Consider the following 25687-nt stretch of genomic DNA (forward strand, 5'->3'; position numbering starts at 1 on the left):
GATTGATTCGATTGCGATTTATTGAATGATTAGTCACGTCTCAAATAAACAGTAGATTTTCGATGCATTGTGAAAATACTTAGGTAAAGGTAGTGTGCCACCTTCCAATGATTTCCCATTTTATTTTTCCTAGGATAAGAAGCTTCTGTTTTTACCTTATATCGCAAAAAAAAAATCAAAAATGGGCCTGGAATAGTGCTTTTTTCGCCTAAAAGTTTATCGGTTTTTCGATATGTATAACAACTGTAGTGGGCCGACTTGCAAACAGGCGTCGGCAACAATCGTGAATGCGGCGCACATGTGACAATAAGCAAAGGTCATTATAGTTACGACGTACGGGAATGAGTTATCAGCTGTCCAATCGTAGACAACACAATGTCGAACTTAAACTGTAAGCCTGTATTGGTATTGTTTCTTTAATTTGGCTGTCGAACATTAATTTATGGTTTGAAATATGATTTTTTTGTAAAATAATTGATATGAAACAGCCGTCTCTTAAGTTATGACCCCATCTCACCGCACGAAAGTGGCAGAAATGACAACGATCAGCTGACGCATTTTGCTTGGCCGAAGTCAGAGCGCGCGGCCCGACGCACCACCACCGCACCACAAAGTATGAGCAGAAGCCACCTAACAGGCGTGTTCGAAACCGCAGGAGATGATGATGAACGGGTTTATCGAAACTTGATTGGATGAGCCTATCGGTAATAGCGATTTTAGTGTGTGCATTTATTGTTCATAGTGGTGTGAAATGTGGTTGGGGTACGGCCGACAGCCCGTCGGGGCGAATTTCGCACTGGGGTACTCAAAATTTGAAGAATTTAAGACGTTTCCATGAGATTTGAAGGTATGGATAAGTTCTAAAAATCCGGTTCTCCTTATCCGGGTCATTAACTCCATATGGTCCAGGAAAGCTGGCACACTACCTTTAAAGTAAATCTCAAAATCCAATTTAAAAATCATGTATTAAAGTGCAGGTATATCACATTCCTAATAATACTGACAATTGAAAAAGGTCCTTTCACTAAAACAATTATTTATCCATGCACTTTAAAGGATGGAGGTGCTATTGCTGAGCATGTTTAGAAGTAAAGATATAAAAAAAACTTTTAAGTAGGTATAGCCTGATGTTCATAACATATTGTAGAGTTTAGATGAAATTGAGAATGATATTTCGAACACTGGGTCCTCACCAGATTCGAATCTGGTGAGGACCCAGTGTTCGAAATATCATTCTCAATTTCATTTAAACTTTACAATATGCTATGAGCATCAGGCTATGCATAAAACCTTTTCTTATATCTATACCATGCACTTTGAGCTCTGGCACCCTACACACTGGAGAAGGCTTTTCCATGCAGCAGGGTCTTCTCGTCATCATCAGGAGAGGAGCGGCTCAGCTGCTTTTCCAGCGCCTTCAGGACATCGGTGAACGTCAGGTTGCCCATGCTCTTGCCGAGACTGTGCATCAGGTACCTGGCGGAACGCAACAAACAGTCAGACGACAGTAAAGATCCCAATCGTTTGCCATTTTATGGGCAATATCAAATCGGTACTGAATTCATAATAGGCAGTACCAACCACGTTTTAATTGACACACGAGTATTGTAAAATGTCGTGCCACTTAACTTGACCTACCGGTTCCTAAAATGCTCTGACTGATAAAGATCGGTTTACTTTTTACAAAGTTATGCCTTTGGTTTGTTTTTTTTTCAAATTGATTCGGTTGGATGCATTTTGACAGGTTTCGGTAGGTATTTGGTTTCGTTTAGGCTTCAACTTTAAATTTTTCGACATTGATATCAATATTCACTAGCCGATATCGCCTCACCTCAGTGATACGAACGGCGGGAAACGCGAACAATCAGCGGTAACACAAAGTGACAGTGGAAAGATAGATACGGATAATAGCCGTTTTCACGACGGCCATCTGGTACACATTTGGTGAAGATTACCTAGGTGCAGATTTGGTGAGGATTTGGTGAAATTGGGTTCCGTGTATTTCTTAGTAGCTATCAGCTAGGTTTGTAATAATTACTTGTACATATGCGTGCCTTGTCATATTATCACACATAATCATGGATCAAAACACTGAGAAAATTCATTATTTGAAGATTGAAGATATTTGTCATAAAAGAGATTAGGTGCAGATTTGGTGAGAATTAGGTGCATCCGCCAGGTAGCCCGTCGTGAAAACGGCTATTACCGAGCCTAGGTTACCGAGGCTACCGAGCCTATAGGTACCAACTTGGTATTTGGCATTCAAATTCTGTTTTTTTTTATATAGATTTTGTTGGTTACGGAGCGAGCGAAGCGAGCGGAGTCTTTCCTTAGATTAACGGAAATTTCTGAGTATGAGCGGCCGGCCGGCCGGCCGGCCGGCCGTGTGGACGCTTTTGCGAGGCTTATATCTCAGCAACCACTTGACCGATTTACATGCGGTAATTTTTGTAGGGTGGCTTCATTCCTTCTACCAAGTATTGGACTATTCCCGATGCATGTGGGTGACCCCTTATGCACGTGCCACGTGCAAAACGAAGAGGTGTCAGTTTTGCAATTGTTGCAATATCTCGGTAACTACTTGGCCGATTGCGCTCAAAGTTGGCATGTAGGTAGGCACCCATAGGCACTGCATATCCATGTGCCAGAGTTGGGGTGCTGCTGCACGTGCGCACGTGCAGGGGTCGTTTCCAGATCTCGAGAACGGCTCGACCGATTGCGCTCAAATTTGGTACACAGTTTGGGACCGGTTAGTAGGGTGCCGTGCACAAGTCAGTTGGGACCCATTTTGCACGTGCGCACGTGCAGGGTGCCGCTTCCAGATCTCGAGAACGGCTGGGCCGATTGTGCCCAAATTTGGCACATCGCTAGAGACCGGTTAGTAGGGTGCCGTGCACAAGTCAGTTGGAGGTACCCCCTCGAAATTCCGCACGTGCAAGGCTCACCCTCTCGCTCGCTCCGTTAGTCGCCCCAAAATTGCGTTATACTGGTATTATGAGGCCTTTCTTATGTATGTAGGCCTTACATTTTATTACGCACGTAAAAGTTGTAGGTACTTTTAACAAATGAGCTAAATTTGTTTTCACTTTCCCATGGGTTTGACTTTTGGTTGGTATTTTGCAAGGCAATGTAAACCAGGATGTAAACCAAGTAGAACGCTCCCGACAAAAAAGTGGGGACAAAAATGAATTTAGCAACCGCGACTCTGGGGGCCGGACAAACTCAGGTTGCCATGGTAAGGGGCAAATTTGGCATGAGTAGGTACGCATCTAATAAGTCATTTTTCAACGAATTATTTCAGAAAAAAGCAAAAAGACTTGTTCGACAAGTACAAGAATGAATTGCAGTTTTCATAAGCGATCCGAGTCTTATCAGACTGGCCTAAATAATATCAAAATCAATTCCTAAACTGAACGGCCCGTGCTGCTAGAGATTACCTCTAACGTTCTGGCCCCCAAAATCGTCACTGGATTATCAGCCAATGAGCGTCAAGTATTGACTTACGCTAATTGGTGGGATTACTGCATTTGTTGTTTGGAATGCTCACGGTGCTGACAGCGCTAGCGCAAATGTCCCCACTTTTCGTAATGTTGAAAGGCCGGAGCGCACCTCCCCTGGTATTTTGCTTAATATCGGTTTCCCAGTTACCTTTAATTGACATCATTACCCTTGCCGCCATATTGGATTTCCCGTCGCCATATTGGACTTACCAGTCTCCGTACTGGAACCGGGGGATTAGCCGGTCGACGGTGTCGCGCGTGGTCTCCGTGTTCGGTCCGAGAACTCCGCCATGCTGACGCAGCAGACGCGCACGAGTTGACGACGAAAAGATGGTGAGAAGGCGGTACAACAGCGCCAGTCTGTGGGAATAAAGAACACGAAAGGTTAACATCGGGTCATGTCGCTGGTATGATAGACTATCATTTATTGTAGTTTTTGCTTATGGTAGTCTATCATCTATGGTATAAGTAATGTGAGAGGTGGTACTTGGGGTGGTCCTGATGGAATGGTGTCAGTCAAAATATAGCAGATCGGAAGGATTCTTAATTGAATTGCAAATGTTTGTAGTGTACAGAGATTGTGCTTGTATTTAAGAGAAAAGTAGATTTCAGTACAACTGCTCCCACAAACTCTACAAAATTTATGTTCCTTACTTCTCAGATCCGTTTCCCATTGTTACCCACAGTCTGGACAGTTATGCCTACAAACGTAATTGTGCACTGTAAATCATAATATGGTAAAACTCCGTATCCCCTGCGCAGGTGTTCGTAATAGAGAATACCAGCTTCGAGAACCGACCAACTATCTTATCGTTTTTGCGTGATAAACACGATACTGCCCCCTACTGTGTTAAACAAGATCAGGACACTACTGCGATTTACAGCTCCAAGACTGTAAAAAGGCATCAGCGAACTTATCTGTAAATAGTGATTTCAACCATAAACGTCGAAATCAAATGTGATCTAGCGATAAGTGTGCCAGGAGGTTCAGCCTCTGTTCTTCTGACACCGAACACATATGGAGGAATGAATACTGGTTTTCGTACTGCTGTGTAATGTGTAGTGTGTGCTGTACTCAGTATACTATTTCTGTACCCATGCTGTCATGTACGTAATGCGTATATACAGCCACGTATCCAGGATTTCGCTCAGGGAGGGGCGACAGCCGAGAAGGGCCCGGAGGTCAGCTCAAAGGGGCCCCACGGCGACTGCTTATCCTGGTATGAAAAAAAAATCTTGAAAGTCGAAAGAACGGTAATTTTACGATAAAATTCGGCATATTGTAATTGAAAATGCACTGTCTTGCGTTAGTCGACCTTGAGAAAATGTTTTCAGTTAATTTGAGTTGAAGAACGTTTTTGCAATTCACTTCCTTTGAAATTCGTTAAACCGTAACGTGCTGGGGGAGCCTTGTCACGCCCCCACCCCCACCCTCAGGTTTTTAGTGAATATTTAAGCGCCGCCATTTTTTCTACACCTGTTTATCCTTTTTCCGCACATGCTGTGAAAATTTCAGACCTACGTCGCTTAAGGTCAGGTCGTCAAGTGACCTTACCTCAGAAAAAGTTCAAAAGCTTGCTAAAGCTTCACCGACTGAACGATCACTTTGAAACTTTAACCCGCGCCCGGCTGGGGGTCCTGGATTTCCACGCCCTGCTGGGGGGGGGGGTGTCTGAACACCCCCCCTTCTAACTCGGCTCCTGGGCCACGTAGCGATACGCGGAAGGCGGCGTTCGAAAGAGCGCCAAAAATAATGACGAAATCACCTCGGTCAATTTTTTGGTCAGGTCAAAGGTCAGGTCACCAGAGGTCATTGAAGGCAAAATTTCGCCGATTTCCAGGTCGAATGTCGATAATTTCCAAGAAGCCAACGCATAACTCGGGAACCAATAGAGCTACAGCGCCACAGAAAAGCGCATTCGATAGCCCTATTAACGCCCTTTCTGAGTAACTTTCTCAGATTTGACCTAACGTTAACGGTTTTGCCTGCAGGGGGCAAAAACTGCAAAAATAGCCGATTTTTTCGAAAACAGTTTTTCTGCAATAACTTTTGACCCAAGCCTTGTGCGAGCTTACTTTTACCGGCATCGTGTTTCTCTCGTCAAGACGCATCGAATGAACTATAACTTGACCTTGAAAGGTCAACTTGAAAATTTGACCTCAGGTCAAGGTCATGACCTGACCGGAAAGGGTCATGTTGCATATCAGTCGATCCGTATCGTCAAGCTGAACACATCTAAGGCGTTTTCATCGCTCTAGCATGCCTCTATCAAAAGTTATTTGCGAAAAACTGTTAGATACCATTCGTGACCTAAGATGACCTCAGGGCATAAACAGGGGTCACAGACACCATTTTCATGTTCAGTAAGTCTAAACCACTTGTAATTCAGTGTTTGGGAGTGTTTATAATGTCTTTTGTCCAAAAGAAGCGCATTTCAATTTTCTCCCATTGACTTATAATGCACGGTTCGTCGGAAGGTCATCTCAGGCTCAAAAGAAACGGTTTATACCATTTGAAAGCTGACGGTGAGCTGAATCCAAAAATGTAATTTTTATCAAAATCGATCGATGGCCTTCTTTGAAAATTGCGTTTTTGTAAAAACATTATAATTGTTTATTCAACGGGCTGTCCCGGACATTCTTGAAAACATAAACATGTATTTTTGAGTTCCAGCGAAAGCTGAACGCCAAAAGAACAATATTTAGTGAAGCAATATTTCCAAACATTTATATGCGTCTCCCACAGCCGACAATAAGGCGCAATCACACAGCTCAGTGTCACGATGGACCAAAGCCAGCCACACAGAAGCGTGAAATGACCCTTATCGACTCGCCGACCCGGCGCTCTCGGCCCGCCTGACCAGCCACGGAAAGAACGTTCGACTCTCGTTCTACTAAACAAATGTCATATTTGTCAGTTTAGCTGTCTACATCGCTATTAAAGTTATTCAGGATACCTGTGAAGAAGATTCATTGCTCTGTCATCTTCACATCATGCATTAATTTGCATTTGTTCATGTCTACTTTGCTCAATTGAGCTTGGTATCATGCCCATATAAGGAAAATTGGCCGCGCTGAAATGTCAGAGGTTGCACCGGCCTCAGCTCGGGTGGAGTGGGGGTAGCGCCCGGCGGGGTAGGGTAACCTTTGACCGGTCGCACGGCCGAGCAGCCGTCACCAGTACAGCCTCTGACAGTGAAACCCCGCTCACTTCCCCTGCGCGGGCACTGAGCACAGCTGGATGAAACAAATATGCATAAGAAAAATGTAAATTAAAGTATGTTGTAAATCAAGCAGAGCAATGAATTTTCTTCACAGGTATCCGGAATAACTTTAATAGCGATGTAGACAGTTAAACTGACAAATATGACATTTGTTTAGTAGAACGAGAGCCGAACGTTCTTTCCGTGGCTGGTCAGGCGGGCCGAGAGCGCCGGGTCTGCGAGTCGATAAGGGCCATTTCACGCTTCTGTGTGGCTGACTTTGGTCCATCGTGACACTGAGCTGTGTGATTGCGCCTTATTGTCGGCTGTGGGAGACGCATATTAATGTTTGAAAATATTGCTTCGCTAAATATTGTTCTTTTGGCGTTCAGCTTTCACTGGAACTCAAAAATACATGTTTATGTTTTCAAGAATGTCCGGGACAGCCCGTTGAATAAAAAATTATTAAGTTTTTACAAAAACGCAATTTTCAAAAAAGGCCATCGATCGATTTTGATAAAAATTACATTTTTGGATTCAGCTCACCGTCAGCTTTCGAATGGTATATACCGTTTCTTTTGAGCCTAAGATGACCTTCCGACGAACCGTGAATGGGGAGGTCGCAAAATTGACCTGACCTTAGGTCATCGATATCAAAATTCTGAGATATACATTTTGTACATGCTATTGCTCTTAGCAATCGCTTAAAGTTTCAAAACGATCGGTCACTCGGTGTAGCTATGGCAGACATTGAAACTTTTTATGAGGTGAGGTCACTTCAAGTGACCTGGTGACCTGACCTTGAATGACCTTGGTCTGAAATTTTCACAACATATGTAGAATTGATGTATGATAAGGTGTACTAAAAACGGCGGCGCTCCGCGCCGCCGTTTTTGAGATATTCGCGAAAAACCACAAGGGGGGGTGTTCAAACACCCCCCCCCCAGCAGGGCGCGGGTTAATGGATTGATAAGAGTAACAGTATGTAAAAATTGTTTATCTCGATTTTTTTTATATTTGTGACCTAAGGTGGGGTCAGCTTTGCGACCTCTCCATTATAAATCAATGGGAGAAAATTGAAATGCGCCTCTTTTGGACGACTGTCGTTCTAGACCGTCAAAAACATGGGGGGTGGTTGCCACCCCCCCGCGCCATTTCGTTCCTGTTGGAGATAGAGCTTAGCGGTAACGATCAAAAAGATTCTTTGGGAAGAGACAAATCCAATGATACCCAGTTTTACCTTCTCAGGTCAGTCATTGACCTTCCAGGTCAGGTCAAACTAAAAAATGTTGCTGTTTTGGGTCACCGTTGGATATCAAGTGCGCTGCTTATCATATACCGATGACGATGCTGTTTTCTGGTGCCAAGCAAGCTAGAACCTCTTTGTCACACTACCCGACCAGATTTTTGCTGCTGAGGTCATTTCAGGTCAAGTTAGGTCAAGGTCAATTATATATGTTTGTATGTCTGTGTGTGTCTGTGTGCATACTGATGTGTGCACCGATTGTTTTTGTGTCCATATTACATGAAATCATGATCTGAGAAGCTTTTACCAAAATTGCAGTCAAAGAAATTCACAAAAAGTAAATTCAGCTTGCCTAAAACGCAATTATCTTAGATGACCTAGGTTGACCTTGACCCTGACCTTGACACCTGTACATCGTCGAACAACATGTTCCATGATAGGTGGGAGGTAAGACTGGCAAAAAAGGCCGAAATCAAGGTGTCAAAAGCTCACAAGGCCCATGGCAAACGCAAGATGTTGAGAATTGGCCATTTGGGTCATGACATGACCTGAAAAACAAGGTCATATCTCCGAAACCAAAAATCACAGAAACTTAAAATTTTCAGTGGACATCAAAAAAAGGATAGAGGAGCAGCTATACGAAAAATCAGCCTTCTAGCTCTAAAAATGTTGAGTGCAGAGCAGAAAGACTACCTGGGGGGGGGGGGGGGGGTGGCAACCCCCCCCCCATGTGCGGGCGAGGGTTAATAGAGACATGCCTAGAGCGATGAAAACACGTCAGATGTGTTCAGCTCAACGATACGGGTCGACTGATATGCAACATGACCCTTTCCGGTTCGGTCATGACCTTGACCTGAGATCAAATTTTCAAAATGACCTTTCAATGTCAACGTATAATTCATTCGACGCGTCTCGACGAGTGGAACACGATGCTGGCAAAAGTAATGTGAATAAGAAGAAGAAAAAGAAAAAGAAAAAGAAAAAGAAAAAGAAAAAGAAAAAGAAAAGGTTTTGAAGAAAAGGTTATTACCGAAAAGAGTTTGTTAAAACGGCTATTTTTAGAGTTTTCGCCCTCTGCAGGCTATAGGTACCGTTGACCTGAGGTCAAGTCTGAGAACACAACTCAAAAAGTATTTATAAGGGCTATCGAATGCGCTTTTCCGCGGCGCTGTAGCTCTATTGGTTTCCGAGTTAGTCCTCAGGTGTTTCGAAAATTGTTGAAATAGACAAAATTTGGCTCACGGGCCAAACGTCCCGGTCCGGGGAGAGCTGAGGGATACCTCCCGGCTCCCCGGCTGGGAAGATCTGGGTTGCATTTTTCACCCATTCACCCATTGTGTTGCATTGTTCACGCTAACATATTGCTCATTTTTGTCAGTTTAACTTTAACCCTCGCCGGCACAGGGGGGGGGAGGGGTTGATGCAACCCCCCCTAAGGTTTTTCGCGAATAACTCGCGTAAAAAGCAGCCGATCGCGACGAAACTTTCAGTACCCTCGCATTGATCAATTTTACACCTATCCTAAAAATTTCATGACCCTGACCCAAATGACCTTTGACCTGTGACCTCTTTTCTGAGACCATGTTTGGCCGGAATCGCGATTCGGCGTATGTCGGCTCGCATTAGCCGCGCGTTTGCAAGCTTTTCGTGGTTTCAAACGTTCAAGCATGTGATTTGATGTTGCTCCCATGCATAAGGGTGGGTGTCAAGGTCACCTGAAGGTCAGGTCAGGTCATTGACCTTTGGTGACCTCGGGTGACCTCGGTTCACTTTTTCGAGTTTTACATGTTTCTAGGCTAGTTTTTGGAGCTGAATTCGAATTTAGCATCCATTTGAACATTTACGAAGTAGTTTCGGTGCCTTCGTAACATGTTAAGAAGCTGTCAGAGGCGGTTGACACGTATTACGAATACCCGTCACAACCCCTACCGGTTGACCTGACCTGACCTGACCCGACCTGGTCTAAATGCTTAAAGACATCATCTATGATCAAAACTAACACGATATTCGTGATCAGCACCCCGGAAAACCACATAGCAGCCACGCTTTACGACTTTCTAACAGGTCCCGATTTTCCCGGTTTTCGGGTCATTGACCTGACCTGGAAGGTCACCCGATGACCTAGGACCTTAAAATTGTGTATTATCGGCTTCGTCTCGTGACGGGCAATACGCTCATTTTTTCCGCGAAGCTCTAGCTCGATCAGGGGCCAAACGCGAGGGGGAGGGGTCGTACCAACCCCCCCCCCCCCTTGTGCCGTCGAAGGACGCAAAATGGCCTGTGCCGGCGAGGGTTAAAATCAGTTCAGTGAGCAGTACAAAGAAAAAAAAACATTTCAATTGGAAATGATACGTTCTGTACAGAATGCTTATAGTACTACGAACTTAAGAGCTCATTTTGTTGGAGAACTGTATATACAAGCTGACAAGCTGTTTCTGAGACCGGGCCCAGAAGCGCATATCTGGGCCCGTTTTCGTGATACATTGTCGAGCCCAAGGGCCCATCACTTAAGCTCAAAAGCCTGGTCCAAGGCCTTCTGAGCGGGCCCTTCCGCCTTTGGAGACCTCCCGGGCCCCAGGTTGTCATTGGCTTGGCCCGGTTCGCTTTTGGGGCCCGGCCAGGGACCCGTATGGGCACCAGCAAGGCCTCACTGGGCCATTTTTGAACCCGAAAGCCAGGACATTGGACAAGATCTTCTCAGCGGGCCCTTCCACTTCTAGGGCCCGGAGAGGCCAAGATGTCCCTGTGACTGGGCCCGGAAAATGATTTTTTTCGGATCCGCTTTCCATAACTTCTCCAGGGCCAATAAGGTCAAAAGACAGACCTTCGGGCCGATAAGGGTTTGGGGCCCAAAATTGATAAGGTTTGGGGCCCGGCAGGGCCATAGGGGCCCTTCCTCAAGCCTGAAGACTCGAGCATATCCTCCTGAACGGATCCTTCCGCCTTTGGGGCCCTGCCGGGCATTACATTGCCCTCGCTCTGCCCAAAAGTGGGGCCGAAGGGCCCAGTTACGAACCTGTTTGTGGCCCGGCAGGGCCCCAGGGGCCCATCACTGAACCCGAAGGCTCGAACAAATCCTTCTGAACAGGCCCTTCCGATTTCATTGGCCCTGCCGACCCCAAACTGTTCCTGGCTACGCCCAAAAGCGGGCCCAGGGAGGGGCGACCGCCCCCGTCGCCCCCCCCCCCTTGGATACGTCCCTGCGTATATACGAGCCTTGTGGAAGAACAGTAAAACTAAACATACTACAGAAGCTTGCCAAAGGTTACCAAGGAAGTTACAAAAAAACGCAAAAAAATTATATTTACTTAGTCTATCCTGGTAAAACAGGTGTATGTATGAACGTTTATCGTGTGATAGCGTATCGAACATGAAACGGAAACTTGTGTGCACACTGCACACTGCTCAGTGCTCAATGCATGCATCGTACGTTGCACATTGCAACCTGCTAGAAATAATACCGGATGTGACTGATTTCCGTCTAAGGGTCGCATTTTCCTGGGTTAGTGATGCAAACTGCACGAGCTGTAATCTGGCGGTACACACCAAGAGCGGACATCACCAGAGCCTAGTCATAGTTAGACATGCATACACTCGGTCACATTCTAGAAACACTTCATTCGTCGCCGGCCAAAGTGCAGTAGCGCGTAGGCAGTCAGTTGCAACACGTGAGCATGACTTCAGACTTTCGGTGTCATTATGTTACATCTACTGACGTCACTAATACAAATGATGCAAACTCAGTACTCTAGCTGAATCATATCTTCTATGTATAAGGACATGATGTGGAGTTTGTGAATGCTATGAGTAAATGAGGTCTTTACTCCACAAGAAATCGTTTGGGTTAATTTTGCTACCGATTTCCCCGGTACACGGACACGTCACGCTGACCAAGTTTTGCAAACACAACGCGAAAGCCTCGGCCCGAACGATTTCTTGTGGAATAAGTTCTCATTCGCTTATGCTATAATAGGTTTACTATTTCCATTCCTATAATGGCGAACCTTCTTGAACCACGCCCGGTTAGCAGCAGCCATACTTTTTCCTTTATCTGGTAGACATCGCCAAGTATGGAGATTGATACCCACTTGACGGGACAATGATTGATTGTTCCATATCTGACATTCGCAAGAGGCATTCCGCTTTATAGTGTTAACATTCTCTAACAGGGCGGGGCAGCGCTTTGATATGCAGCAGCAAGTCATTTGCCGACTAAATCTCTTCGAGAAAGCTTTGAAGTAGACGTTTTTTTTTGTTATAGACTGCCTTTCATTCAGTTTTGCAATAAATAAAGGTACTGTCTAAATTTCAGCAAAACATGTAAAATAGTGATGCTGGTAAACATTTTCCGAAAGGAAAGGGTAAATTACTGATCGATCGAAAACAAACTTTTCCAGTCCTGCTCTGCATGCCTTCTTTTAGCACTGTTCTTGCTATGCAAATTCATGCTCCCCCTCACACAATGTGTCCCACATTCTGGTCTCGCCGCACCTCTATAACGGCGTTAGCGGCATGTTGTCAGGTGTTTGAAGTGGAGCGCGGGCCTCTCAGCCCAGCCCTAATCGCTCCACATGTGTGCCTTTCTCAACGGTCGCCCTATATTTGTCCAATGATAATGCCACTGCGGCCCGACACTTTGTGACTGTAGCACAGCGTTCAGCATACACCGGTGGCGACAAAAATCACACACGTGCAAGCCAGAGACTATAACCGACATGTACCTCCACATTTGTTTAAAAGAACATAATGGTTCTCTTAAATCTTACATGTATATTGTGTTGCTAAGCCCTCATCGGAGCCCGGGCCTATAAGTCATGTGATATACTCGTAAAGCGACCTATAAATCTAAATATTTGGTTTTGTATACTTACTGCGTTCTAACTTATTCACTCTAAAAAGTACCTAATGCTACTTCGGTCAACATGCGAATAGGGCACACATAATTCATGGCTTTCACTCGTGCACTGATCCATAATAAATCGTCTGGACATTTCGATAAAGATCATCCGATAAACAATCTAGGGTCTTTTCACCACACAATCCGCGCCCCGTGGGGGGGGGGGCGAAACGCCCCCCCTGTCCTTTTCCGTCGATATCTCCTAAACGGCTGGAGATATCGCCACCAAACTTTCAGGACCCCTCCGGGCATCAATTTTACACAATGTGACCAAAACTGTTTCCAGAGGCTATGATAGGCTGGCCACAAATGACGTCAGAATGACGTCATGTTCTGTCATTTTCGACCGAAAAAAGACCTTCGCGAGAAGACCTGTCAGGCCTACAGCTTTGAAGATACAGAAAAATAATCAGGACATAAAAGGTGTAGAATTGACAGGGCTACAAAACCATTATCTCGGATTTCTGAAATTTTTGAGTTTAGACCCCCAAAAATAAAAAATGCAATTTTTTTTATATTAGCCGAAAAATCCAAAAATTTGAGTTTCAAAAAACGGAATAGATGTAATAGTAGCTACCGTCTTCTATCTACATACCAAATTTCAGATCGATATCTCGTTTTTTGGTCAAGTTATAGCGAAAAAACTGTTCAAAAATGATGACGTCAAATTTTCAAACTCAATTTTTGGCAATTTTAGACCACGTAGGGCAAAACAAAGATCACCATTGGACTCCCCGTGACGAGCTGCATCGAATGGATACCCATTTTATGCAAAAATATTAACTTTGAAATTTGACCTAATTTGACCTGACCTTGACCTGACCTTCACCAAAACGTGACCTAAGCTGGCCCCAAAGGCTGCCTGACCAACATAATTGCATTTGTCATGTAAAATGGACCATAAAACGTGTATCACACGACACTTTCATATTGTGACCCCCAGTGACCTGACCTCTGTGACCTGACCCGGTATCAGTGACCTCAGATAGCGAAGTATGTGTTTGACGAACAATGTACCATCGATGGTTTTCAATAACTTACCAATTTGCTTGATTTTACAACACTTTTCTTGAAATGCCTGTGAATGGTGAAAATCTGACCTTTGACCTGACCTGTGACGTCATCGGTTTGACATAGGTCAATGAAATTTAATCACAAGGTAGTTCCCTGGTGGGGCTATCGAACGCCTTTTGAAGTTTGAAAATCGGCCGGTGAATTTCCGAGATCTTAGGGGGCCGAAACGCCCCCCCCCCCCTACGGGTGGTACGGTCCGCCCGTAGCCCTACGGGGCGCGGGATAAGATAGTTGCAATGCTGACATAGGCACTAAGGCGAACGCTATACCTATATGGCTGATCTCTGTGGAGTGGCAGTAGGTTCTGCAGTGCTAAGCCTGACTAAGCAGAACGAAGTGAATATAGTTGGCTGAATTTAGTACTTAGTAATTTAGTCTTGTACTGCGATGCAATTGTGTGAGACCATAGTCGAACAACAACGTTCGAAATTCTAACAGCTGGTTTGGCGTATACCAAAAATAAGACGTTACTAACTTGAGAAGTATTGCCTAAAAAAAACGCAAAGTATATGCATCCCCTGCATCCCCTGACCTGACGTAAATAACCTGAGCAGTATTGTCTTTAAAAAATAATAATAATAAAACGCAATATACTTGCATCCCTGACTTAAAGCCCAGTCGAAAATACACTTTTAATCCTTTCTATCATATTTGACAATGCGAATAAGCACAGGGGCAATTCACATCTACATTCTACTATGAACAACACTCGTAACAACGTTAAATAACACACTGATGACTGAACTAACCCGCTGAGAATGGAGAGGATGACCAGCCAGAACCAGAGCATGACGTAGATCTTCTCGTTGATGATGTTGAGCGCCAGCACGCAGAGTGCATCATGCTTCTGCACGGTGCCAGAGGGACCGTACTTCCAGAACTTGCACTTTGTGACACGGGGAAACACCTGGGGGAAAGACAGTTGATGATGAGTACCTGGATCGCACAATGATTGGATAGATTACGAAACAAGTGACTTTTGATCGCTTGAAAACGTTTAGAGTATTTGCTAACACTATAACGTTTAGCCACAAGATATATGTCAATGGTCAAAACCATTTTTTTAACCACGTATAGTTTCTTGCATCAATTCCGTAGCCTTATTTCAATCGAGGAGCCTTAGGTCAGGCTGCAGACTGCTCTTTGTCACTCAGACGCCTGTACAATCCACTTTTCTTCTTTGTGAGCAGCACAAGTTATAACTAACTATGTCCTTCATCGTTGTGACCTGTTGATTAGATTCCGGCAAGAACGCGATAAGAGCAATTAAGCGCACAAAGATACAACTGTCCGGCTTAGAAGCTTTCGAAGATCACACGTGAAAAATATAAGATAAGATAGCAACAGTGGTGTGACTGCTCAGCTCAGTTGGTGACCGAGTACATTGATCGGAAGGCCAAAGTCATCTCGATCGAAACTTCTCGAACCATCCAGTAGTTTCGAAGTTTCGTGTGCATCAGGTGACGATGAAATGATTCAGACCAGACGTTCTCCTCTGAGTTGTCTTTTACATTAAGTCACTATTGAATGCATCAAGTAAGCCTTGGTCAGTCAGATAACTTCAGTTTGTATAGGCAAGGACGGGAAACGCTTATCGGGTTGCTGGCCTGGGGTGGTGTTTCAACGGCACGTTGCCAGCCGCTGCCAGCACACGTGGCAATTTCGGTTTCCATGGAGACATCAACAAGCCCATTACTCCAACACTACCACAAGTGTGACGTCATCTCGCGAAATGCGCTGGCATCGGATGGCAGCATATCCTGCAATAGGGCTCCGGTGGCGCAGTCGGTTAGGGCGTCGACCCACGGTGCGGGAGGTGCTGGGTTCGATTCCCGGATTTGCAGGCGTCCGTTGCTGGAGGTAAGTTCAAAAGAAGAAAGAAAAACTCACCGCATACATGGGATCCGTCCTGTCCTCAGGGTCCGCCCAGAGGAACCGCACCACCTTAGGGCCATACTCGCTAAACTCGCCGCCGAGGAACGCATTCGTGATGCTGATCTGCACTAGAACGTTGACGAAGCTCAGGATTTCACAGAAAATGTACTTGGCCGCCCAAATGTTGTGCGTGTGCAAGTGAAGCTCTAGATAATTCACCAACAGCCGTTCCTTGTCCTTCTTCTCGGTTTCATCCAGAGACTGACTGTCGAGACCCATCAGGACTGTGTATACTTTGTCTGTCTGCACCGCTTTCCACACCCAGTGAGGGATGTAGAAGGAGATCGCCTGGATGAACAACATGTACGGCACCCAGATGTAGTAGTTGTGATAGATGATTTCATCTTCAGGAAGCTCCGGACCGAGACCCCAGTGCGGGACACCTCCGACGCCAACCTTCTGGTCGTAGTAGCGCGGGATCGTGTAGGTCGACGTGATGTAGCAGTAGGTGTCGATGACTTTCTGCGGGATCGAGTCTTTGTCCGGCATACACTCAATTGGGTCTCCGATGTACTGGGTCGCCGTCACCAGGATGCAGCAGCCCATGATGAAAACGAAGGTGGCGCGATAGTGAAGCTTGAACACCGAACCCTCTCCACGAGGTTTCGTGGAGAGCTTCAGGTGCGTGCTCATTGGCTTCAGGACTTCCAACATGGTGAGGCCGGGGTGGCGGGTTGCGCCTCGACCGGGGCGGCACAGAGAGCCAAGCTCTCGCGGTTACAGCAGTTACAGTATACAGTCACAGAACGCGGAGAGGGCCCGTTATCGGAGCAGCGAGGTGCCTGCGCTCGGGACGACTAAAGCTGGCGAGAGTCTGGGAGCAGTAAGATTGTCGCGATTGTCGTATCTTATCGTGGCACTTGAGTGAGGTAGATGGATACGTATTAACCGTAGCCGTGCCGGTTCCGTATCTCAGTCAGTAGAGCGTTGTACTCCGCGTTGTGAGAGCACGCGTTCCAGGTTATAACAGTCCGGGGTTCGAGGCGCGACGGGCGCCCGATGTTTATGAGCCTTCTGGCTGGTATGGTTGCGGTTGGTGTCAGGCCGTAGCTAGCCAAAGTCAGTGAGGGATCGGCAATACGCGGCTATGTGCGTACGACCCGCGCCCAACGGGCGCGGGTCGACTGTGCTCTTCCGCTGGACGTAAACGCTTATCCAACGCAGTCAGAAATCCAATTGGCGTCGATCAGGGCACCTTGCTAAAGGCTGAAACAGACTCTTTCCGCGTTCAGGAAATCGCATGCCAGAGCCTATTCAAATACATTGTAATTCTTCTCGCCTCAATCGCTTGCGGGAGGTGCGTGCGATTGATGCGAGCGTGCTTCCATGTATTTGAATAGGCTCTCGCATGCGATTTCCTGAACGCGGAAAGAGTCTGTTTCAGCCTTCAGACTCCTCGTGTAAACGTTTCCTCCAACGATCTCAGCTTATATGTCAACAGCGATGAACTTTTTTTCTTTACGAGCCTTATGCTTACGAACATTTACTTATAGGTACGAGCCTTTTCTTTTACGAACTTCAGACGCGACGAAACTTAGCCCGTACGAACCTTATCTGATACGAAGCTTAGCATACGAACATTTGCTTACGAACATTTTCCTTTACGAACTTTATGTTTACGACCTTTGGTCCGGGGAGCGATGTCAACATCTCGTAATTCGCCGATGACACACAGATGCTGGTTACTGGATGTAAATGTGACATTGCACAACTCGTTCAGCGCATGAAATCGGCTCTATGCACTTTGTTTCTCTGGTTCGCTCAAAATCAGATGCAAAGTAAATTCTAGCAAGACTCAACTGATTATACTCGGCACTCGTCAAATGCTACTCGGTCTACTAAAAATGTGTATCAATGTAAACGGTGTGATTGTTGAAGAGATTCCGTGAGTAAAAAAAAAATGGCGTAGTAATGGACAGACACTTGACTTACGAACCACATGTCATGACCAGTTGGTAGCGAAGTGTACAGTGGCTTATTGGCCGGCCTTAGTCATGCGAGACATCGTATCCCCCCATTAGTGTACTACCAGCGCTCGTGGATGGACTAGTGATTTCCCTGATTCGCTATTGCATCTCAGTATACGGAAACTACCGCTCACTCAATGTCGCGTCTGAAGAAACTGCTCAACCCGTTTGTGCAAGAGTGGTCTCAGGGCGGCGTAGACGTGAGCACGTAAGTGATCTTCCATGGCTGAGTGAGACGTGAGCACGTAAGTGATCTACCATGGCTGAGTTGAACTGTTTACCTGCCCAGGACCTCGTATTAGCCGTTTTCACGACCGCCATCTGGTACACATTTGGTACCCATCTGGTGCAGATCGGGTGCAGATTTGGTCAAATCAGGTTCAGCGTGTCTCTTAGTAGCTGTCAGCTAGGGTGACACTATTTGCTTATATGCCTGCTTTGTCGTATTATCAGAGAGCATCATCGATTAAAACACTGAAATAAATTCATAAAATGAAGATATTTGCTGTAAAAGAGATTAGGTGCAGATTTGGTCAAATCAGGTGCACTCGCCGGATAGACCGTCGTGAAAACGGCTATCATGCACCGCACATTGTGTTTAATCAAAGCCGTCCTGCTCCTGACCCATGTGGACAGCCGAGCGGCTCCGCTGGCCTGTTTGGTACCGCGCCGAGTGTGAGATCGAGGTCGACCAGACAGGATCACCTTGCTTTGCCACGTGTCAAAGCCGAGTCTGGCAAGCGAAGGTTTGCCTATCGAGCCGCCAGCGCGTTTAATGCCATGCCGCACGACATTAGGGAGACCTGCACAGCCCCCCCCCCCGTTCACGAGCTCCAGAATCCCTTAACCGTGACGTCACCACGGCGGTAGAATCTCCCTTCACCCATAGCATGCATGCCAATTTCATCAGCTTTCGAGCGAGCTGAAGAAAAAAACAAGGATTATGTGTCATCAAAAGTTGTACAAATGTAACAATGAGTTCGCCTCATTACGATAAATGGGGCTGAAGCTAAAAAATAGGGCTAACTATATCGAGCCAAAATCAGCAATTCAAATGACCCCTTCATTTGAACGTGAAGAATTTCCTCCGAACGACGCCTTTATTTCCCTAGTGAACCAAAATTCAAAAAAGTCAAAATTCCAACGGCGTCTGATAGCCCTGGAAAAACTGTCACGTGAAACCTATTTTCATTGACCTCAAGGTCACCGATGACGTCACAGGTCAGGTCAAAGTAAAAATTGTTGGCATTCTTGCTTGTTCACAATTTAGGCTCTGACCGCCGGCTGACGAGTTCGATCAGGCTCATTTTTGGTTTACGCACTCTGTGATATATGCCTTAGATACCCTGGGGGTACCGAACTTTCACTTCAAATTGTTTTTTAAGGTCAAGGCCAGGTCATCCTAGGTCACGAAAATTGTATATCATACATCGGTCACGTGACGCACGTTTTATGGTCCATTTTACTCGTAGATTTCGAAAAAATGTCATTTGTGTCATTTGAGGTCATTTCCAGCTGAATTTACCGGAGGTCAGGTCACTTTCAGGTCAGAAAAGGTCAAATTTTGAAGATGAAATTTTGCATGACCCCCCCCCCCCCTGAGATCTCGAGAACGAAGCAAGATAGCGACAAGCGGTAAACGGCATCGGATACGCACGGACAAGGTCTACAATTTTTACAAAGGTCATTTTCAGGTCAGGTCAAAGATGGCGTCACAGGGGTCGAAAAAGTCAAAATGGCGGCGCTAGATATGGAGAGAGTTTTTCTCGAAACACTTTCGAATTAGTCATGATAGGAACAAACTAAGGGCATCATCGTGATCCTCTCGTCAATCCGCATCGAATGATATATATGTTGACCTCGAAAGGCCAAGGTCAAAGGTTGACCTCAGGTCACGTGACCTCGAGGTCATCATGTATATCATTCGATGCGTCTTGACGAGCTGAACACAATGAGACCATCCGCGCGGCTGTATCTTGTTCCTGTACGGAGTTATTGGCACAAAAACCTTTGGTGACCTTTGATGACGTCACATGACCTTACAGCTGCCCAACAGCAAAACAGACCTCAAGGTAGTAAAGGTTGATCGTATATGAAGTCATGTATGGTATATGGGGCCATTCCGACCCGTTTTTGTGGTAAAAACAGGGAGTTGATTTTCCCCCATTGACTTATAATGGGGAGGTCGCGAAATTGACCTGACCTTAGGTCACCGACATCAAAATTCCGAGATATACAAATTGTAGCTACTAATGACCTAATAACATCCTGCGATTTTCAAAGGCCTCCGACATCTACTGTAGCTCTGGCACGGTGACAAAGTTGCAAAAAAGTGACTTGAGGTTGGGTCATTCAAAGTGACCTGGTGACCTGACCTTCAAAGTTAGGAGGTTCGAACTTGCACACCATGTGTAAAATTGATGAGAGAATAATCGTATCAAATTTCGCGCGGTTTTCCCGCTATCCGCGAAAAACCTCAGGGGGGGGGGCGGATATCCGCCACCCCCCCGTCGGTGCGCGTGTTAAAACTTAGCTCTTGAGAGCGTTTGCCGTAATTCAATATTTTGCATCAAAATCGGCCGACATGACGTCACTCTGACGTCATTTTCGGCCAAACTATGGTAGCTACTAGCTAGAAAGTTGAAATTTTAACACAAGGGGTCAAATTGATGCCACTGAGGGCACCGCAAGTTTCGTGTTGATCCATCAAACGGTTTAGAAGATGTTGCCGAAAAACGGGTGGGGAGGGCTCTGTAGAGCCTCCCCCCCTCCCCAGTCATTCGCGGGTTAACCATGTCGTGTCTTTTACCGGTTTACTGTCTTCTGCCCATATTGTTGGCGCGAGCACGTGAAAAACCAGAGATTGTCTGGATGAGCTTTAAATATATTCTGATTCTCTGATTTTATTCAACACGTCGTACTTTGGTACTTCGTCTCTGCGGCAACCGCTTCCGATGGCAATTGGCAAGTCACCATATAATAGTGCTCCAGGGACTGCTTAACCCTCGCCCGTATAGGGGGAGGGGTCGAACGGGCCCCTCGGTTTTTCGCAAGGAAGTAGTAAATAGTAACCCGCGTAAAAAGCGGTGGATCGCGACAACACTTTTAGTGCCCTCGAGCCACACAATTTTACTTATACTCTGAAAAATTCATGACTCTGACTCAAATGACCTTTGACCTGAAACATATTTCTTGATGCCATGTTTGGCCGGAATCGCGATTCAGCGTATATCGGCTCGTATTAGCCGCGCGTTTGCAGTCTTTTCGCGGTTTCAAGCGTACACACATGTGATATGACGGTTGTTCCCATGCATTAGGGTGGGTGTCAAGGTCACCCGAAGGCCAGGTCAGGTCATTGACCTTACCTTTGATGACCTCGGTTCACTTTTCGAGTTGCACATACGTTTCTAGGCTACTTTTTGGAGCTGCATTCGAATTTGGCAACCATTTGAACATTTACAAAGTAGTTTTGGTGCCTTCGTAACATGCTACGAAGCTGTCAGAGGCGATTGACACCTACTACGAATGCCCGGCAGGACCCCTACTGGTTGACCTGACCTGACCTGACCCGACCTGGCCTAAATGCATGAAGACATCGTCTGTGGCCAAAACTAACATGATAAGCGTGAATGTGATCAGCACCACGAAAAACCTTATAGCAGCCATACTTTACGACTTTCTAACAGGTCCCAATTTTCCCGACTTTTGGGTCATTGACCTGTCACCTGACCTGGAAGTTCAAACGATGACCTAGGACCTTAAAATTGGGTATCATCGGCTTCCTCTCGTGACGAGCAGCATGCTCGTTTTTTTTCTGCGAAGCTCTAGCTCGATCAAGAGCCAAATGCGACGGCGGTCGAACCAACCAGCCCCACCCCCACCCCCACCCACCCTTGTGTCGTCTAAGGACGCAAAATAGAAAAATATCACCCCAAAGCGGTGCAATTTCGGAATCAGCGCATCGAGGAGGTCCTGTACACATATTTTCAGCCAAATCGAAAGACCCCTCTGTTTCCCGTTAAAATGTTGTTTGGCCGTTATGTCGTTCATGGTGCAAAATACCACCCCAGAGAGGTATGTACATTTTCGGAATCAGCCCATCAAGGAGGCCCTGTATACCAATTTTCAGTAAAATCGAAAGACCCCGCTGTTTCCCGTTAACCCGCGCCCGGCTTGGGGTCCTGGATTTCCACGCCCTGCTAGGGGGGGAGGGGGTGTTTGAACACCCCCCCCCCCCCACTTCTAAGTTCTAACTCGGTTCCTGGGCCACGTAGCGATACGCGGAAGGCGGCGTTCGAAAGAGCGTCATGATAAGGAAGAAATAACTACGGTCACTTTTTTCGTCAGATCAAAGGTCAGATCACCAGTGGTCATTGAAGGCCAAAATTCGCCAATTTGTAGGTCAGACGTCGACAATTTTCAGCGAATCGACGCACAGCTCGGAAACTAATAAAGCTACAGCGCCGCAGAAAAGCTCATTTGATAGCCCTATTAACGGTCTTTCTGAGTAATTGTCTCGAATTTGACCTACCATCAATGGTTTTGCCTGCAGGGGGAAAAACTGCAAAAATAGCTGATTTTTTTCGGAAACGGTTTTTCTGCAATAGGTTCTGAATCAAACCTTGCAAGAAATTTCTTTTACCAGCATCGTCCAGTAAACATGCCGACGTCGGCCCGACGTCGGGGTGACGTCGGCATCTCGGCATCGGCATGCCGACGTCGGCCCGAGTCGGCTGGATGTCGGGTATGCCCGCATGTACCGACGTCCAGCCGAGGTCCAGCCGACGTCGGGCCGACGTCGGACCGAGATCAATTGCTGAGGTCCAGCCGACGTTGGGCCGACGTCGGGGCGACGTCGGACCGACATCGGCCGCTGTTTTGACCGTTAGAATAATTTGAAATGCATGTTTCATGTTTCATAAAGAGCTTCTGTATTCAAAATATCCTCAGGAAACTCAAATCTTCCTCCACGCCGCAACCCCCTGATCCGGACTGGACGGGAAACTTAATCCCATTTGGGATTGCCCGTAAGCCGAGCTCGCCCGTAGCCGGGTGCGGTGAGTGCTTGGGGGCTGCTCGGCCTATCCTTTGGTCAGGCTCAGCCCCGGTAACTCACCAGGGCCGGGCCCAGTTCATATAGAAAGGCCAGTCGGCAAGTGTCACTTTGCCAAAGTGCCACTTATCAAAGGGACACTTTGGGAAACGTTGGTGCAGGTGTGTAAGGGTGGCTATATGAATCCATTTGTGGGGTCGCCCTTTCCAATAAGTGTCACGTAACAGCAATGGGACTCTATATGAACTGGACCCAGGGTGCTCGCCAAGAAGACCAATGTCTCCATTCTATCATCCTTCCGGCTCTGAAATGGTCTTGTCAGACCGAAAGGGCATAACCCAACAAAACAAACTAAGTCAGCCATCTGCCTGCGTGGTGTAGTGGTTAGCGCACTAACTCCTCGCGTTCAAATGACACGGGGTTCGAATCCCATCGCCGGCTGATGCTTTTGGCGCGTTGTCCCAGTAAACATGCCGACGTCGGCGACTGGGGGCTCGAATCCCGTCGCCGGTTGATATTTTTGGCGCGTTGTCCCAATAAACATGCCGACGTCGGCCCCGTCGGTCCAACGACAAACGATCTCGTCAACCTCGGCAGACGACCTCGGCCCAACGTCGGCTCGACGTCGGCTGGACTTCGGCTGGACGTCGGTACATGCAGGCGTACCCGACGTCCAGCCGATGTCGGGCCGAGGTTGAACCGACTTCGGGCCGACGTCGGCATGTTTACTGGGATGTTCCTCCCGTCTAGACGCGTCGAATGAATTATCACATGACCTTGAAAAGTCAACTTGAAAATTTGACCTCAGGTCAAGGTCATGACCTGACCGGTAAGGGTCAAGTTGCATATTGATCGATCCGTATCGTTGAGCCAAACACAACTAAGGTGTTTTCATCGCTCTAGCATGTCTCTATCAAAAGTTATTCGCGAAAAACAGTCAGATACCATTGGTAACCTGAGATGACCTCAGGGGCATTAAAAGGGTGTCACTTTCATGTTCAGTGTGTCAAATCTACCAGTAATGCAGTGTTGTGTTTATAATGACTTCCGTCTAAAAACGCGACTTTCCATTTTCTCCCATTGACTTAGGCATACCTAATGGGGAGGTCGCAAAAATGACCTAGCCTTAGGTCATCGATATCAAAATTCTAAGATATACATTTTGTACATAATGTTGCTCTTATCAATCTCTGAAAGTTTCAAAGCGATCAGTGGCGGCGGAATTGATACCCATTTTATGCAAAAATATCAACTTTGAAATTTGACCTAATTTGACCTGACCTTGACCTGACCTTGACCTGACCTTGACCTGACCTTGACCTGACCTTGACCAAAACGTGACCTAAGCTGGCCCTAAAGTCTGTCTGACCCACATAATCGCATTTGTCATGTAAAATGGACCATAAAACATGTGTCACACGACACTTTCATATTGTGACCCCCCCAGTGACCTGACCTCTGTGACCTGACCTGGTATCAGTGACCTCAAATAGCAAAATATGTGTTTGAAGAACATTTCCCCATCGATGATTTTCAATGAAATGCATTTTACTCGATTTTACAACGCATTTCTTGAAATGCCTGTAAACGGTGAAAATTCGACCTTTGACCTGACCTGTGACGTCATCGGTTTGACCGAGGTCAATGAAATTGGGTCACAAGGTAGTTCCCCGTTGGGGCTATCCAACACCGTTTACCGCTTGTCGCTATGTTGCGTGGTTCTCGAGATCTGAGGGGGGGGCCAAAATGGCCCCCCCCCCCATCAGACCGCGTTGCTCGGCAGACCCCATCTGGGCGCGGGTTAATGTATGCCCCAAATGGTGCTTACTTAAGAGCCCTAGATGCTAGCATTAGCACCATTTTGGTGCTTAACTTACACTCCAAAGAGTGCTTCGTTCAGAGCCATAGGTGCTAAATAGGTGCTAGCATTAGCACCGTTTCGGTGCTTTGGTGCTAAATTCACGCACCCAAAGAGTGCTTCATTAAGAGCTCGGGTGCTAACATTGGCACCGAATCACCCTAGCATGCGTCTAGCACCCAAAAATGTGCCGAGTTCAATTTTCAGCTCCTAGTGGGTGCTTACTGTGGTGTGGTGCTAGCGTAAGCACGTATTTAGCAGATAGATGCTTATGTTAGCACCATAACGTGTTTCCACCGCTTTTCCATTCCAGTGGAGGCCGGGACTTTTATTCGTAGCGGAGAAAACTTAGACGCATTTTGAAGAGTGGCGGCAATGGACGTAGCCGCACTCCGCAGGCCGGGAGCCGAGCTAAATCGAAAGAAATATTGCGATTATTAATGCTTACCTCATGCTGCAAACACGTTTAATTGTTTGTTTGTCGTTTATTTATGGTAATGGACATCACGTATGATGATTATTAGAGTTAAATTTAAGCGCAAGCGTAAACTTATTAGTCACAAAGCACCTTAAAAAATACAAAAAAAAACAACAACACAATATTAGCACGTCCTTACGAACAGTGCCACAGGGCCGCTCCCCTGGCATTATAACATAAGCTGACAAATCACAACATATGGGCGCCGCTATACAGGCAGCCACCTCCGATAAACAGCCACGTCTGCCGTCAACTGCACCCGTAATAAATAAATGAAAAAATATGCCATCTGCACTCTCTCTTTCACTGTAAAGATTATAGTTCATTTCATTAGCCACCAGTTATCTGTCGGCTATCTTGATCTGGTAAAATATCGATAAAACTTTGCCTTATCAACCCTAAAAAGGTGTGGAATTACATCCATTATTATTCATAGCACGACAGCAGGTCAGTGCAAGCCCACCTTAGCACTCCGA

General features: G+C 46.3%; 1 protein-coding gene across 1 annotated transcript; it reads right to left on the reverse strand.

Annotated features, from left to right (window-relative positions):
- On the reverse strand, window positions 1-16654 carry LOC122372951 (innexin inx2-like). The gene is made up of 4 exons (XM_043350637.1): window positions 15811-16654; window positions 14670-14827; window positions 3711-3860; window positions 1-1476 (listed from the first exon to the last, which is right to left on the reverse strand). The coding sequence occupies exons 1-4, from the start codon at window positions 16507-16509 to the stop codon at window positions 1332-1334; spliced, it is 1152 nt and encodes a 383-aa protein (XP_043206572.1). The 5' UTR covers window positions 16510-16654; the 3' UTR covers window positions 1-1331.
- Window positions 16655-25687: the final 9033 nt, after the last annotated feature.

The sequence above is a fragment of the Amphibalanus amphitrite genome, unplaced genomic scaffold, assembly GCF_019059575.1.
Source record: "Amphibalanus amphitrite isolate SeventyFive unplaced genomic scaffold, NRLGWU_Aamphi_draft 001423F_arrow, whole genome shotgun sequence".
In the NCBI taxonomy this organism is placed as follows: Eukaryota; Metazoa; Arthropoda; class Thecostraca; order Balanomorpha; family Balanidae; genus Amphibalanus; species Amphibalanus amphitrite.

Coding starts and splice junctions, on each gene's coding strand:
- LOC122372951 (XM_043350637.1), bottom strand. CDS start 16,509: ATGTTGGAAGTCCTGAAGCCAATGAGCACGCACCTGAAGCTCTCCACG. Junction 3,861..14,669: donor ATCCTCTCCATTCTCAGCGG/GTTAGTTCAGTC, acceptor TTATTCCCACAG/ACTGGCGCTGTTGTACCGCC. Junction 1,477..3,710: donor CGGTTCCAGTACGGAGACTG/GTAAGTCCAATA, acceptor GCGTTCCGCCAG/GTACCTGATGCACAGTCTCG.